This window comes from Syngnathoides biaculeatus, chromosome 3 (genome assembly GCF_019802595.1).
Source record: "Syngnathoides biaculeatus isolate LvHL_M chromosome 3, ASM1980259v1, whole genome shotgun sequence".
In the NCBI taxonomy this organism is placed as follows: Eukaryota; Metazoa; Chordata; class Actinopteri; order Syngnathiformes; family Syngnathidae; genus Syngnathoides; species Syngnathoides biaculeatus.
The window spans coordinates 25,706,588-25,722,947 of NC_084642.1; the positions used below are offsets into that span (position 1 = coordinate 25,706,588).

The 16,360-nt window shown below is 40.4% G+C and overlaps 1 protein-coding gene across 1 annotated transcript; it reads right to left on the reverse strand.

Annotated features, from left to right (window-relative positions):
- Positions 1-1,382: 1,382 nt before the first annotated feature.
- On the reverse strand, positions 1,383-8,593 carry LOC133497964 (ephrin-B2a-like). The gene is made up of 5 exons (XM_061814267.1): positions 8,469-8,593; positions 7,343-7,626; positions 5,394-5,486; positions 3,684-3,797; positions 1,383-1,774 (listed from the first exon to the last, which is right to left on the reverse strand). The coding sequence occupies exons 1-5, from the start codon at positions 8,579-8,581 to the stop codon at positions 1,383-1,385; spliced, it is 996 nt and encodes a 331-aa protein (XP_061670251.1). The 5' UTR covers positions 8,582-8,593.
- Positions 8,594-16,360: the final 7,767 nt, after the last annotated feature.

Below are 16,360 nucleotides of genomic sequence, written 5' to 3' on the forward strand. Positions count from 1 at the left end.
CTGAACTGGTTGTCAGCCAATCGCAGGGCACATAGAGACAAACAGTCATACTCACAATCACACTGAGGGGCAATTTAGAGTGTCCAATTAACGTTGCATGTTTTTGGGATGTGGGAGGAAACCCGAGTCCCTCCCAAAAAAAACAACACAGCAAGGGGATAACATGCAAACTCCACACGGGCGGGGCCGGGATTGAACCTGGGTCCTCAGAACTGTGAGGCCGACGCATTACCAGTTCTTCCACCATGCCGCCATTATCATTTACTGTTAAGTAAAATGTTCACATACAAGGGACCCACCCCCACCCTGATCTGTCAAGCCTAACATTGTACACAGAAGCTCACAGCAGGATGCCACTGAGGGTAGACTGACATTCAATTTCCCTTGCACACATTTAGAAGTAAAAAATAAATGCACTCTGAGCAATGTCACCTTTTAAAATAGCTCCAAGAGCAAAGCAGAAAGAGCATGAATCTTTTTTTTTTTTAAAGATTGTTCCTGACCTAAAATGGAAAATTCTTTCATTAACATCTTACTGTTTGTGACGTGAGTTGTCGTGTACATTTATGAATTCCCTGAGGGAAATGAAGGAATTCTGTCACATTTCTGTCACATCACAATTTGGTTATGTTTCCAGTGTAATTTACTGCTTTTAGTTTTAATTTTGATCAGCATTCAGACATTTATTTTATATTATTTTATTATTTTTTTATTTAATTTTAATTTTGTTTTTTTAAGCCGAGCATTTTATTATTTGTAAAACATCTGAGTAATAAATAAAATAAATGTACTATTATTATGAGCATTAGTTTTACTATTATTATGTCATGTAATCATGGATATACAATGACCTGAAATTTATCAATGTATGTTATAGAAATGCACATTCACTGCTAAATGTGTAAAAATTGTTGGAAAACTGAAATATAAGCCAGAAATTCAAAATTTTATTTTAGCCCCAAAGCATTTTGACCAGTTTTTTAAGTTCTAGAAAAGAAATATAACTGTGCTTAAGGTAGGGAAAACTGTTTCAACTATTTGGAGTCCAAGATTGGATTGATTTGTATATAAAAAAAAAGTATATCAACACGTAGTGAACATATTTACAAAAGATGCAAGATGAAGCTGAGAATATGAAATACAATGTACTGTGTTTCCAAACATTTTCAATTAGAAATCATAAAATAAAAAAGGGAAGTCATTTATTTGCTCAACGTGTGGAATCGATTATTGATTAGTCTCCTTGGATATTTCTCTGATTGTCTCTTCATAAAAATAAAAAATAATAATAATAATTATGAGGCAAGCTGTTCTGTCCTCTTGTCCTCAGCGCTAATAACATTATTAGCAAAGAAGAAATGGCATTGGGCGAGAAGCCACCATTAGACTTTATAGTAAATGTTAGTGGGCGTCTGGGGCGTTATCTCCTTAACGATGTACACAGGGGGTCCATATTCGCCACTCACACGCTCAAAATGTCGGCAGGGCCTGCTGTCAGAGGCCTGCGGGGGAAAGACGATCTCGCTGCGGTCCGAGCCCATGTTGTCGCTGCTGATGCTGTCCCGCTTTGGCACAGCTAAAGTGTTGAGGGACACAGACGCAGACCGCTGCCGATCTGGGCCACAGCGACGGCACTTCCACAGCACGGCCGACGGGATGACGAGGAGGAGGAGGAGGAGGAGGATCACACAGGCCGAGACAACCCATATCAACAGTCCTGGCTGTGAGCCACCACTGCCACCGGGGTTGAGCTGCCCTGCTTCTGAGCCTGCGTCTGTCAGGGACAACAGGGAAGGAGAAAGTCACATAAAAGAGCCAACGGGACATTCACTAGCTGTGACGTGAGATCATGCAATTTGTTGTGGAAGGGGGAAAACGGAGCCTGAAGGTGTTTAGCAAAGAGCCGAACTGAGGGCTCGAAGAAAGGCATCGAAAAGGGGAAAGTCGAAGCACAACAAAAGAAAGATGGCAGGAGCTGCAACTCGCGGTGGCACACACGCATTGCTAAAACCTGCTTTGGCCAGCATAATTTATCAAGCATGAGTGTCCAAAACAGGCAGGAACAGGTGTCTTCACACAGTGTAAACAAAATGCACAAAAATATCAGGTGCCTGTTTGTGACAACTGCACAAACGATCAAATGGAATCCCCTGTGGCGGTTTAACATCTCATACTCGTCTGGGAAGACTTTTCACAATATTTCACACATTTCTTACACCTATTCAATTCTTAAGCCATACACACACTGAACGTTTGGAAAGGAGGACTGACGAGAAGCTCTTGCCGCACGTAGCGCACTTTCTTCACAGTGCCAAGTACTGCCACACTGTGTACATTTCTTAATATGTTCAGTTGATCTTTTCAGCAATATAAAGGAAATAAATGCTGTTTTTGATTACATCATTGTTGTGCAAATAGTCTCGCAGAGGGCGCACTAGACATGAACAAAAGATGTCAAAGAAAATGAAAGGATACTACAGTGTGAAGCGGAAGCTTAGATCAACTTTGGCTAATTAGGGGATGTTAAACTGCCAGAAAACCTGCAGGGACATCTGTGCTGCTTTTTCATTACGCAGTGTCTTCCCAGCTTTGTATGCAAGTACTGCACTTGCAATGTATGGCGTTTTTCCACGGCAGAATACCTGGTCAGTCAGGTTTCCGCGTAAGATGCGGGTATGGTGCATGGTTGACATTGCTGTTTGCTGATTGGCCGAGCAGAATCCTCATCTGCAAGTGCAATAGCATTTGATCTGGGATTGAATTTTGGACTTTGCTGTACAGTATCCACTTTGCTCAAGTAAGAAAATGTTAAAAAAAAAGTTCAAATAAAAACCACAAATAAATAACAGACTTCTTCTAATTCGCATCCTTAAAACTACCAGTCCACGATCTCATCACAACTACCAGTCCAGGATCTCATCAATCATGACGTGAGCTCTAAAGACTTGAAGACTTAAAGCCAAAGACGGCAAACGTGAGGACATTACATCTTTATTTTCTTGATTTCACATTTCCAGTGTTGGCCTTACAGTTCTGAAGTCCTGGGTTCAATCCCGGCCCCACCTGTGTGAAGTTTGCATGTTCACCCCGTACCTGCATGGGTTTTCTCCGTACACTCCGGTTTCCTCCCACAACCCAAAAACATGCATCAATTGGACATTCTAAATTGCCCCTAGGTGTAATTGTGAGTGTGACTGTTGTCTGTCTCCACATGCCCTGCGATTGGCTGGCAACGAGTTCCGCGTGTACACTGTCTCCTGCCCAATGACAACTGGGATGGGCTCCGGCACTCCCGCAACCCTTGTGAGGATAAGCAGCGAAGAAAATGAATGGATGGATGGATAAATTCAAGAGCAGTTTTTTTATTCACAACTTTAGGGATAAGAGTTCTGCCCCATAGTATTGCATTTTCAAAACAAAGGATACTTTTTCATCCATTCATCCACTTTCTGACCACTTATCCTCATAAGGGTCACGGGAGTGCTGGAGCCTATCCCAGCGGTCATCGGGCAGGAGGAGGCAGTTGCCAGGGCACATGGAAACAAACAACCATTCGAACTCACATTCACACGGATGGGCCAGGATTTGAACCCTAGTCTTCAGAACTGTGAGGCAGACACTCTAAACGGTTGTCCATCGTGCCGCCATGTCAGGAATAAATATAAAATATATATTGAACTTACCAGTTGTATTCTTGCGATCATTTTCCTTAGCTGCATCCTTTCCTTTCAGTTTTGGTTGTGTAGGGGAAAATCTGGTCGGGGACTCCTGAAGTTTTGATCGAGGATCTGAGGAACCTGGGACAAAACAATTCAACACATCATGGAGGATAGGACAGAATCACCGATGAAGATTAGTCAGATATTTCAATGAATCAAAGACTTCAAGTCATTTCTGATCATGGGAATAATAAACAGTGTTTTTGCACATTGCACAATGCTTACAATTACATTTTAAAAACGCGGATATGTGCCTTTGATTTTTTTCCTCTAAAAAAATATTTTGGTCTTTTGAGTAATTCCTTACTAAAATTACTTGTGTTTTCAGATACCGTATCTCACGCTGCATGCCCTTGATCAATAATGCAACACGACTAACTTGATTCAATTTCAATTTCCAGGCCCAATTCTTCTTTTTCTTAATATAGAGCTCAAGCTGACAATCCTTGAATGTCAATGAATGTCTATTAACTGACATGAATGTACACCCAAATTGAGTCTCACAACTAAGTCTTTTTAGTTACTACTGCTCTCTGCCCCCGTTAAGTGTTTGTTTGCGCAGTGGTGTTTTCTAAATGCAACATGAAAGCATACCCGTATTTGCAAGATCAGTTGACAAACACACAAAATGCTGAATTTTCATGTTGAAGTCCAACTCTTTAATTATTCATGTGAATAATGCTGCAAAACTGCAGTTGGGGGCTTCAACAAATTCATCATTTCCAAGCGTGTACTTGTGCACACAGAGTGCCATGTCGAATATTTACAACACATCTAAAATGTACCATCACATGGATGAAGAAGGAATAATTGGTTCAGCATATGCAGTACGCTAACATCAGTTGGGCTTCTATTCTTATGTGTCTGTTATGTGTAGTTCTTCCGTGTATCACTTGTCAATATAAAAAAAAGATTCAAAAGCATTATGAAAAAACTTGTAGAGAAAAACATACAGATATTTATTTGAATACGTTTGGGTGCAATGTAATAAGAATGGACCATCAGTTAAGAGAATGAAAATATTATTGACTGCGATATCCAGTTAAAATGATTGCATGCAAGTAGGTACTGATGCAAAAACGTAGAGATTTGGAATTATTTGTAACAGCCGTTGCAAGCGAACGAGTATAAAGTGGAGCTTTTTCTACCACTTAGGATGTGGTGATATTATTATATTTCAATTCAATAAGTGGAACTGGGCGTCACGGTGGTTCAGCTGGTAAAGTGTTGGCCTCACAGTTCTGAGACCGGGGTTCAATCCTGCCCCCACCTGTGTGGAATTTGCATGTTCTCCCCGTGCCTGCGTGCGTTTTCTTCGGGTACTCCGGTTTCCTCCCACATTCCAAAAACATGCAACATTAGGTGTGATTGTGAGTGCGGCTGTTTGTCTCCATGTGCCCTGCGATTGGCTGGTTTAGGGTGTACCCCGGCTCCTGCCCGTTGACAGCTGGGATAGGCTCCAGCAATCCCCACGACCCTCGTGAGGATAAGCGGAAAAGAAAATTAATGGATGAATGGATGGATGGAAGTGGAGGCTAACATTTCATTTTGGTCCGATAAATACACTGTACTTTGCTCCATTTTTCATGTTGCAATGCATCCAAACATATTATGTACGTATAGATATACCCACACTGTACATACAGTGATGTATATTCATCTACAAGGTCTTACTCTGCCCGACTCTCAGCACCAGCTTCATGGATTTCGTCCTGCACACGCCTCCGCTAGTGTTATCCAGACTTTGCAGAGCTCCTGTAGATGTGGCTGATACAGAGAGTACGCACAGTTAGTGCAACCGAGGTTTTTGTAAAAGATGTCAAAAGTTTTGCCAGTTGCCAAATATTGCATCACTTTTAAGCAGGAAAATGCAGATGTGCACAAAAACTGCACCAAGGCACCTGAAGCAAATCCTTTCACCACTCCTACATTAGGCACACGTCAGCAATACGCGCGTTGTTTGATGGACGGTTTTGATCAACACTGTCCAAAATGTACTGTAATAATCGTTTATTAAGGTGTAGGACAGCAATTGTTGATGAGAGGCATTTGTAACATATTTATATACCGCATTAGTATCCGGGATGGGAATCGAAAAGCAATGGGTTTTTTTTAACTAGTTCTGAGCATTTCACTTCTTTTGCTTGCCTGAAAAGGATTTGAAGCTTCACTCCTGAATAGTGTTGATCGAAAATATGTGTTATTATGTTGAAGTAACTCACACAATGAATTGATCAGACAAGCGATAAAGAATTGGATTGACAAGCACTATTGATAATGGAATTGGAATTGCAACATTCTTATCAATTCCCTCCCTAATTACTCCTCAATAATTTGCACACCAATCACCATCCACATTATATCAGACCTCCAGAACACTGAAAATATGCCCCCCTATTGTTTTCTGTATTTTAAAAAATACTACAAAGACTTGTTTAAAATGTTTCATATTGTTTATATTAGTCCTCCAGCACACCTACACTATTTTGCCTTGTGTTGTTTTCATTGTGGGTACTACTGGAACAGTGAATTTCCTTTGCAGATCAATTAGTCTATCTATCTATCTATCTATCTATCTATCTATCTATCTATCTATCTATCTATCTATCTATCTATCTATCTATCTATCTATCTATCTATCTATCTATCTATCTATCTATCTATCTATCTATCTATCTATCTATCTATCTATCTATCTATCTATCTATCTATCTATCTATCTATCTATCTATCTATCTATCTATCTATCTATCTATCTATCTAGTTTGCTAGCCAGCCAGCCAGATAGCTCTCTATCTAGCATTTTAATCACAAAAGTGTAACTCCTAACCATTTTACATACGGTATATAAATATAGACCTACGGTATCAACAAACCAAAACCCTGGGAGCTGTAGCATTTTGGATTAAATAAATTATATTCATAAATTATTGAGCAAATAAAAATTTCATTTGAGAGTTGATCGTTGGGCTAAATAAAATTTCATCTTAAAATGCTAAAGGATTATTGAATAAAATGAATGCATGCGTTGCTTGGCAATCTGAAGAAGGAAGAATAGACCAAGAACTCTCTGTCACCCCAGTCACACGCACACACATACACACACACATGCGCGTCCACACAAAGACGAGCACACGAGTACACACTTGTTAGGAGCATTTAGGTCAGATAACAACATCGCTCGGGCAAGACGCCATGTTGCCATGAAAGCTCACGTCAAATCTGCCTGATGCTGTAAAAGCCTCGTGTGATTTGGGGCATGAGAGCCCTCTGAATGGCAGTGTCCTGCCAGAGCCGAGTGTGCTGTCAAAGCACGGTGCGGTGGTGGGGGTGGGTGTTTTGTGGGGGGGGGGGGGGCTGTGTGGTCACACTTGTTCACTATCTCATGCATCACTTTCCGCTAAGATGCGCTGCTTCTACTGACAGCAGTCCAATAAAGAGGCCACAGTTCTGATTCTCAGAGCTGACAAATCAGGAGGGCAACAAGGATGACGGCCTCTTATTGAATCAGGTTGGCCGGGCGATTGCGTGGAAGGGTTGGGGGGGTCAATTGCTACCACAAAAGCCGTCGCACCTGTAGGACCCGAACAGGTGGTTGTGCCAATGTGAAGATGCTGACTTACAAGTGATGTAGTAATCCTTCCCCTTGAGGAACTCCAGTCCCCACAGGTTGGGGCTGAACTCCTGGAACTTGAACGTAAACTTGACATCTCGGTGCGGCTTATCGCAGTTCAGCAGCGGCGTGTCCTTCTTGTCTATGGTGCAGCTCTCCATCTGACTCCGGGAGACCAGGTACACTCGGTAGAACTCCTCTCTTTCCCCCTTGGAGGCGTCCGCCCGTGGACAGACGATGTCCATCTTGTCCCCAATTTGAGGGTAGAGGACTAGACCTCGGCCTGGAGTAAAGCTGAGGAAAGTAAACAGCCAAAAAGGATGCATCAGATGCACGAACCAGAGAAAGATACTGTTTGAGGATCATTTCCTCAAAAGAAGAGATCATTTTGAATGCTCTTATATCAGATGGTCCTAATCGGTCTGGTCTTACATGCCCCAAATCACAGACTGGGGACAGTAGCTCAGCCTGTCAGGCAGTGCTGACCTGCAGTGACTGCAGCGGTTAGAGCTTCCAGATTTGAAAAAAGGGAACCGGGACCTCAAAGCTGACACCATTCCATAGAAATCACGCTCAGGACCACGTCTGCATGCCATGCTTTGAGACTTATGCTCTCGTACGGTGGTCTTTGTATATGTAAAGTATGTAAGGACCATGAAATAGTGTGCAATTGATAGTCGCTATCACCCCTTTGTCTATTCTCTCTATTCCAACTGATGGATTAAGAATAGATGGGTCTCAACATGCATTTTTGTTCTTCCATCAGGAGCATGTACACCCCTGCAACTGAAAAGTCCTTGACAATAACTTTGGTTGTGTTTCACTAAATGTATTGCTTATATCTATAGAATTAGAATTTTTAAAAAAGGTGTCAGTATTTTTTTTTAAAGAAATACATGATAATACCATTTTAAATCCTGACCTTCACCCTAACCCTACAACCACAAACCAAAAGCAGCTAAAATCTTAACAAGCCATGAAATCGATTCATTTTAGTCACGCACTAATCCCTGTTAGAGCAGTCAAATGAACGCATGAATAGTAAGCACATCACCTTTGTGCAAATCGGACCGGTATGACAACTAGTGTGTAAATTGTGCCTTTCAGCAGAAAGTAGAAGAAAGTATTGTACCCACTTTGTGTTGGCGCTGCCCCAGAGGATGGAGTCCAGAGTGACGGCCCGACACGAGGCCACGATGACGCCCAGCAGGATGACAGCACCGTGGCTCCATGTGATTCTTCTCCCCATCACGGGACGAAAGCCACGCGTGGGCTCGCTATCATAACACGCAGTGAGGGCAGGTCAACGTGCGTTGCCTGTGAGTGCGTGCGCGTGGTGCCTTCAGGTGCATCCCGCGGCGAGATGCCATTTAGTTCCCGGCGCTTTCCGCTACGGAGCTTTCCGCATTGGGAGTAATTGGCGAGTAAATGTCTCGTGTGAGCGCGATCACCCACCGAGGACTGAGAATGTGTGGATCGGTTCAGTCATCAGCTGAGCGGCCGGCCCGCCCCTTCGCCGGCTCGTGCGTGGGGTTGGGCCACCTGGGTTGGTTGGCGCATTTCAGGCGTGCACGCTCGCATCGCATTGGACGCTTGCTTGGAAATGGTACAAGACCCACATTTTGTCATTTATAATTGAATAAAGTCTGCAGTCGTCAAGATTCGTCGACCGCGACATTATTAGAAGGCAGATTAATCACGTTTTGTAGCAGATGGTTTATTTGAAAGTCATCTTCCATAGAGCAGGGTCTCACAAGCTTTTGAGACAAGGCGCATATTCTACATTACATCTTCACACCACACCACTCAAATTCAAACTCAACTTCAAACCTCGAACTTCATAATTGAGAGGTTCACATGCTAAACCATTTTTTTTTGTAATGTAAATTATGTGTGCACCTGCCATTGCCTAACACAAGGCCCGAGCACTTCTGCGACCTCTGTGAGGATAAGCGATAGATAGATAGATAGATAGATAGATAGATAGATAGATAGATAGATAGATAGATAGATAGATAGATAGATAGATAGATAGATAGATAGATAGATAGATAGATAGATAGATAGATAGATAGATAGATAGATAGATAGATAGATAGATAGATAGATAGATAGATAGATAGATAGATAGATAGATAGATAGATAGATAGATAGATAGATAGATAGATAGATAGAACACCTGTGCAAACTACAGCAGACCACAATAATAAACACATTGTATTGGTATATTTCTGTCAGTCCATCCAAACTGAGCTTCCTCGTCTTTGTGAAAGACTTTGACTACAGCTTTTGCATTTTTTTGGCTGAGTGGCATTCGAATGCAGCCTCAGGTTGAAATTGTTGTGTTGCGAAGCATGTGAAACTGTGTTCCTGGCTAGGAAACTGTCGTTATAAAAAATAGATCTCATTAGATCGTGTAGGTCAACCTGAAGGAGTGTCCGGTGAGCGGATGATTAATGTTACCGGCGCTGCTGCAGGCGACGTGTCACTATGAAGGACAAATGTCTCTTTAGCACGTGACCTTCAAGTGTCCACATACTGTATGTGCAGGTTTGAATTTCGGCACAGCCACAAATAATTGAACTAATGGTTGAAATCCTATTTTGAGGGGAAAATGTTTTTTTTTTTTTACAAATGATTCAATGACCAATCTATTATTGCACATCAAAAGATTTATTATTAAATAAAGATTCCTAAGCAATTATAGTTTTGACGGTAGCACTTAATGCAACAATGATTAAATATTGTACAAAAACTCATCTTGGATTAACGTCTCCCTTGAAAATGTCACTGATGGTGCTGTGGTACATTTGGCTCACTTTGGTTCTGTCCCAACTCACTGATGGTTTCAATGTTGAAGTAAATGGATGTCTGTCTCTCTGTGTCCTGCAAATGACTGGTGACCAGTCCAGGGTTTAGTCTGCGTAAACTGGATAGGCTTCAGGACCCTGTGACCCTGAACAGGCTAAACAGAATGGAAAATGGATGGTTGAGTGTGTTTAACAGACATGTAAAGTATCACAAAGTCAGTTGGAATGAATTGAAAACATCAATGTTGTGGCATCTGATTTAAATTGTCGGCGGTTGGATTGGGATAGATATTTAAATCTGCTGTAATCCCCATTTTCAGCGAAATCTGAACTAATGACAAAGTGGATTAAAAGATTACACGATCTTCTGTGAGAAAGCATCACAAATGACGGGTGAACTGCACAAATGTTTGCTTGTGTGAGCAAAAGACAGAACTTCATGCACTGGTGAACATCTTTCAGACTGTATTTCCAATTCATTTCAACCTCCAATTTGGGTGACTTCAAAGAGAGCATACGCAGTGAAATTTTGTAAACATGGATACGCCGTATACCATAAGCCTGACATTTAGTTAGCGAAAACAATCTTTAGATATATCTATATTTTATTAATGTGATGTTCCTGAAGCTATCCCCACTGTCACAGCACTGCATACATCTAAAACTGTTTTGATGGGATCCACAGTAGAACAGTATTTTCTGGTTTATCTTTTGGAAGGAAAAAAAAAAGCTACACATTCTGTAATGACATTAACAATGAAGCAATGCATGTCCCTTTTGTTCAAGTGCAAATTCAGGCCCATTAAAGTCAACAGAGGTCAGATTATCTATTTCACCAGAAACTATAAAATGGAATCCGCTTTGATTAAATTATTCCTATATGCTCAGTGCACGCATATTAAACAGCATCTCACAATGGTGGCACAATCAAAACGTGAAGTAAAAAGTGAAGAGTTGGTCCACGGACTCTGTACTGTCTGGACCTCTCAATTTCTGGCCCACGTTCCTCAGCAGTGGCAACGAGCTCCAGATCTTGCGCGAATGCTCCCAGAGTCAAGCTAATGCTAACATGGCAGGTGTCAGATGAAGTCAACCCCTATCACGATTAGCATTAACCTCAATCTGGGACTTTGCCATCATCGCCCACGTGCCTGGCTTGCTTTTACTGGAATGCTGAAAGACATCGTTTTGAACATTCAGTTGGGTAACAGATGCCAAATGTTGAACATTTTATCATTCTACAACATTGTGTCGGTATTTTAAAACATCCCGGCGACACCTTCCTTTTTTGGGCAGTGAAACCAAAGAAATCCTCATCACAGACGCAGATTATTTACATTTACACTTACATTTTAGCAACGATACATTTATATCATATTTACACTGTCATTTATTAGTTTTTCAAAACTGCACCAATCATTAGCAATAAGCAAGCGACATTTAATCAGACAGTTCAACATGAGGTGATTTTTCATTATTTATTTTTTTTAGCAAGGTAAGACAAACATGGGCTCCAAGAAAGCCTTGTAGAACACATGAACAAGTGACTCCGTTGACGCCTATACGTCAATCATATTTATAACAGTCACTCGCAATGTATAGATTATGGAATGAAGAGACACCAAAGTGGTGTTTTGTAATGAACTGTTGGTTTTTAGTCATTCACTGACCTGTCTCGCGGCAGCCTGACTTCCTCTTTCACCAACGGGTGCGAGTTTGTCTCTTCCCTCCACTCTCGGGGCGCTTCTCCCATTGAGCGGCGCATCTGAAGGTGGGTGTCTTTTAAGCATTTGTGCGTGAGTCATGTAAAATCCCCTGACAAGAGGATGACATCAAGAAAAGCACACAAAACTTTGTTGTCAATCGCCATTTGTCTCTTATGTAAATGCTGCCTACAGAAGAGGTGTTTTCATTTCTTGAAATTTGCCAGGTTATTTTACAGTTATGTCCGTAACATTTCGGTGTTCGTATGAAGATGGCAGTCATTAATGCACTTATGCAATTAGGTTATAAAGTATTCGGGGAAATATGTCATTCTTACCGTCGCAGTTAGATCAACCACTCTGTGTGCAGAATTTCATGGTCCCTGGGGTGGATTCACTCCTCTTTTTTTTTTTTTTTTTTTTTAACAAACGCTACGTCTAATGCAGCCCTTCCCAAGCTCTGCATCGTTCTATTGCTACAAATAATGTATCTTTGATCATCTATCAATGCCAGCGACGTATAAAGAAAGACAGGAAGAACCATAAAATGTTCCTCCACTAGATGGCAGAAGGTACAATTAACCTGCGATTCAATGTGGTGACAGTCATACAAAAGAATTGTAGAAAACTGTGTTTTTTGGTGGAAGCAAATGTTGTTCATGTGAAAAAGTTTACCAAGGCGGACAAATATTGGTCTTTTTCAGAGTGTACCCCGCCCCTCGCCCAGAGTTAGCCGGGATAGGCTCAGCACGCCTGCGGGAAAAACTGCTCAAATGAGTTTGATGTTCGTCAGATGCTTGAGCGATTGACATCAAACCGTGAGACTAGTTAATTGTTGCTACTATGTATATTTTTAGCTTTCACCACCGTAGCGGGAAGGAAGTTTACTCAATCACCTGAAGAACTACAGACACCTATTTTAATTCTTTGCAATTGGCTGTCACACATGCGCTCATCATTATTACGCAAGCATGTTAAGATGCTGGCTTAGCCTCGTCGCGTACCGTTAAACACCAGAACTGGGAGCATGATGGACAGCCGACTTTAAAGTAATTGGCGGAGAGACAGTTCAGTTGGCACCTATCATGGCGGAAAGGTAATAATTGATAAATCACAGTTAAATGAGTTAATTGAAATTAATTAAACCAGTTATCTCTGTCTACAGAACTTTAATAGTGTTGCTTTGCTGTAAGAAACCAGTTTAAAATCATATTTGGTGGTATTGACGCTAAAGTCTCCACACTGACACCTTTAATTGTGTCAGGTGAGGTGATGAATTGCATCAAAAATGTCAGTTATGGGAGTGTCCCAACATGGGGATTTTGAGAGCCTCTCTTTTCCACTAAATGACTGAGAGCATGCACACGATCCTCATTCAACTTCTCAGGTCACTGCCGAGCACTGTTTGCATGTGGTCACCCAAAAACCAAGTCATACTGAAATGATTCAGAGCACACAAGGTGCCTCCCCATGCACTCTCACAAGCGAGCTCCACTCTCAGTGAGAAAACTGTCGTCTTTTTTTTTTTTTTTAGCATTCTCAACTTAAACAGACAACATTCTGGTGATTGTATCAGGAAAACAAATGTGAAAACTGATGTCACAGTACTTGAATTGTTGTCATGAGGGGGTGGGGGAAGAGAAGTCCAGATGAGGGGGGCCCCCCCAAAATTTGGAAATTCACAGCTGAGGTTTCAAGTTTGATTCAGATTTCATATACTGTGTATATCCATCAGGTCGTGCTTTAAAAAAAATACAATTGGTCCTGTTTTATATACAGTAGCTCCTCCATTTTTGGTAGCCGAGCCCTGACATACGTCAGTAAACTGTTCTGCATTCTTTGGAACATAAAATGTGCATTTAATTTCTTTAAACTAATGAATTTGTTTGAAGTTAATTAATTATGATCCATGTGTTAAAGTCCCACCCTGAAGATACAGTATAGCTGTTATCAGTACTTATCATAACTTGCACTCCAGTTTTTGTTTTCATGAAGGTATTAACACAGTTCAGTTTTTTTTTTGTTGTTGGACTGAAAAGCTCCAATGACCACATGCCCATTTGGGTGAATAAAGTTTTCCGAATCTACAGTAATTTTTTTATATATTTTTTTTTTATATTTCCTGCTCTCTTATCTCCCTAATAGGATGTGTGTAATTATCTTGAATATTGACAACACTTTCTTGAACTTCTCCAGAACCCATAAGGGAAAGTGTACTGTGGAATTTCATGTTGCAAATTGCCCTTTTTTTTTTTTTCAATTCTAAGCTGTTTGTGTGTGTGTGTGTGTGTGTGTGTGTGTGTGTGTGTGTGTGTGTGTGTGTGTGTGTGTGTGTGTGATTCATCTGATGTTTCCACGTGGGCAACATGACGTTAGATGGTTTTGCCGTCATATGTGGTTTTGAGCATGAGGCTCGACAGACTTACGCCTGACATGATCTGATAACATTTCTCCGACTCGGTTCGAGACGCAAGTAGCAGCAGCCAAAGGGGAAAAAATCCATTTACTTTTTGTTTCTTTTCATCTCAGCAGGACCATCACTTTGCTGTCCAGAAACTACATCCTTTTACCCCAGCTACTAAGATGTACGAGCACACTATGAGCAACAAAGTGAAGGAAAAAATCCTTCTCGCTCTTTTTTTTTGGGTGACATGAAGGCATTTGGTTTTGCCGATTTAAACCTTGCATCTAAAATTAGCCGATTTAAAGGAAGTGTGGGTGTTCTTCACGGGGAAAATAGTAAAGCTGTTCAAAATTCAATTCCACAAATTAAAAATATATTATATCTATCTTCTGAGTTTTTGGGCCAAGGGTCGACAACCTTAAACTCAACGAGATAGTATTTAGCCGTCTTGCATAAAACATAACAAAACGAAAAAAAATGTCCTAAAACCACATTGACATCTGAACTGAGGATAACACAGGATGTATATTTTATTAACCAGTATGTATGAAATCTATAGTGTTGCATTTTCTTTAAATTAATGAACTGCTTACAGAAACCACAACATTTTGTTTCAGCATGTTGGTTGAAGCTTTCTTTAAAATAAGATGTCAATTTGACTGCTCCTCTTATTCATGAAATTAAAGCCAAACTTGAATTATCCACCTGCAGAAAGACCCAAAATGCCACTTGCATGCTGAGCGTGAGTCAGCAGTTAAAAGGACTATTTCACTTAATCATGTAAAATATATAGACGTTAAGACACGATTTAAATTTTTATTTTTCCTGTTTAATATGATTTTTTGCTCCTGCAACTCAGGGTACAGCGTCGCCACAGCATTTCCGAAAACAGTATCGTAAACTGCCTCTTTGAGGTTAATTGTCCAATATTTGTTTTTACGATCATTCGTGCGGCATCTGGCATAAAATGTTGGGTTTACTTCATGAATTTCACTTTTTTTTTTCTGTTTATGCATCATTGACCTACCCAGTGTTGAACACCCCAATACATTTCAGATTGGGAGTTTTGATGCATATTGGAAGTTAATTTTAATGTAACAAACAGCAGCATAATCATAACATTTAGAATTGCTTTTGACATATGGACAAACTAATATACATTTAAATTAAATATTGTACTCATTACAGAGAACCACAGCATAAGGACAAAAGAGCCACATCCAGCTTTGGAGCCGCATGTTGGGGACCCCTTTTTTGGACTATCAGTACTGTTTCTGATGAGTATAAAACAAAAAAATTAAAGAATAATTCACTGCATGTTCATTCTACTTCTTTTTTTATTCTTTTACCAACCAAACAAAATGTTACTTGTCCTTCAAAACATTTAAATCGTGACCCAGACAAACAACATATTTAAACAAACCATCGGTATTTCAGCCTACCTACAACAACATCAAATATATTCATTCAGATATTTAAAAACAAATGTAACTGACACTGATGTAAACAATAATGAACGGGAGCACATATTTCTGAAACATTTGTTCCGGAGACGCTGATGCTTTTTTGAAAAAAAAAAAAAAATCAAAACTGACATTTGAAAACTAAAAATGATTTGTTAGCAGGATACATCAGCTGTTTTAAATATTCAGAATATTTAAGAATCCTCTAAAATGATCAGCAAATCAGTATGAACTCATAATTTGTGGAACAAACTAATGAAAAATATTTTACGCGTGAGGTAAAAACGGATTTCATGAAGTCAACTTTCCTCCATCGCTCCCTTCATCAATATTAATTTGCCTTGTCACGTCATGTTTTTCATTCACAATCTTACATGTTCCTTCTTTGCAGGAATAAAAGTCTGCAGTCGCTGGAGGCAGTGGAAATGCCGCTAAATTAGCAACACTGAGTGTCATTTGGCGAGCCAGCTTCAATCTGGTCACAGTCACGTCGTTCATGGAACCAATTTTACTCCACTGGATTTGGATATGTTCTTTTTATTCAAGAGCATCATGAATATTCAAATCGAATTTAGGAGTGAACATTGTTCTTGATTGGCTTTAACAATATGAGGTGTTCCTTGGACAAAAAAAAAAAAAAAAGTCCT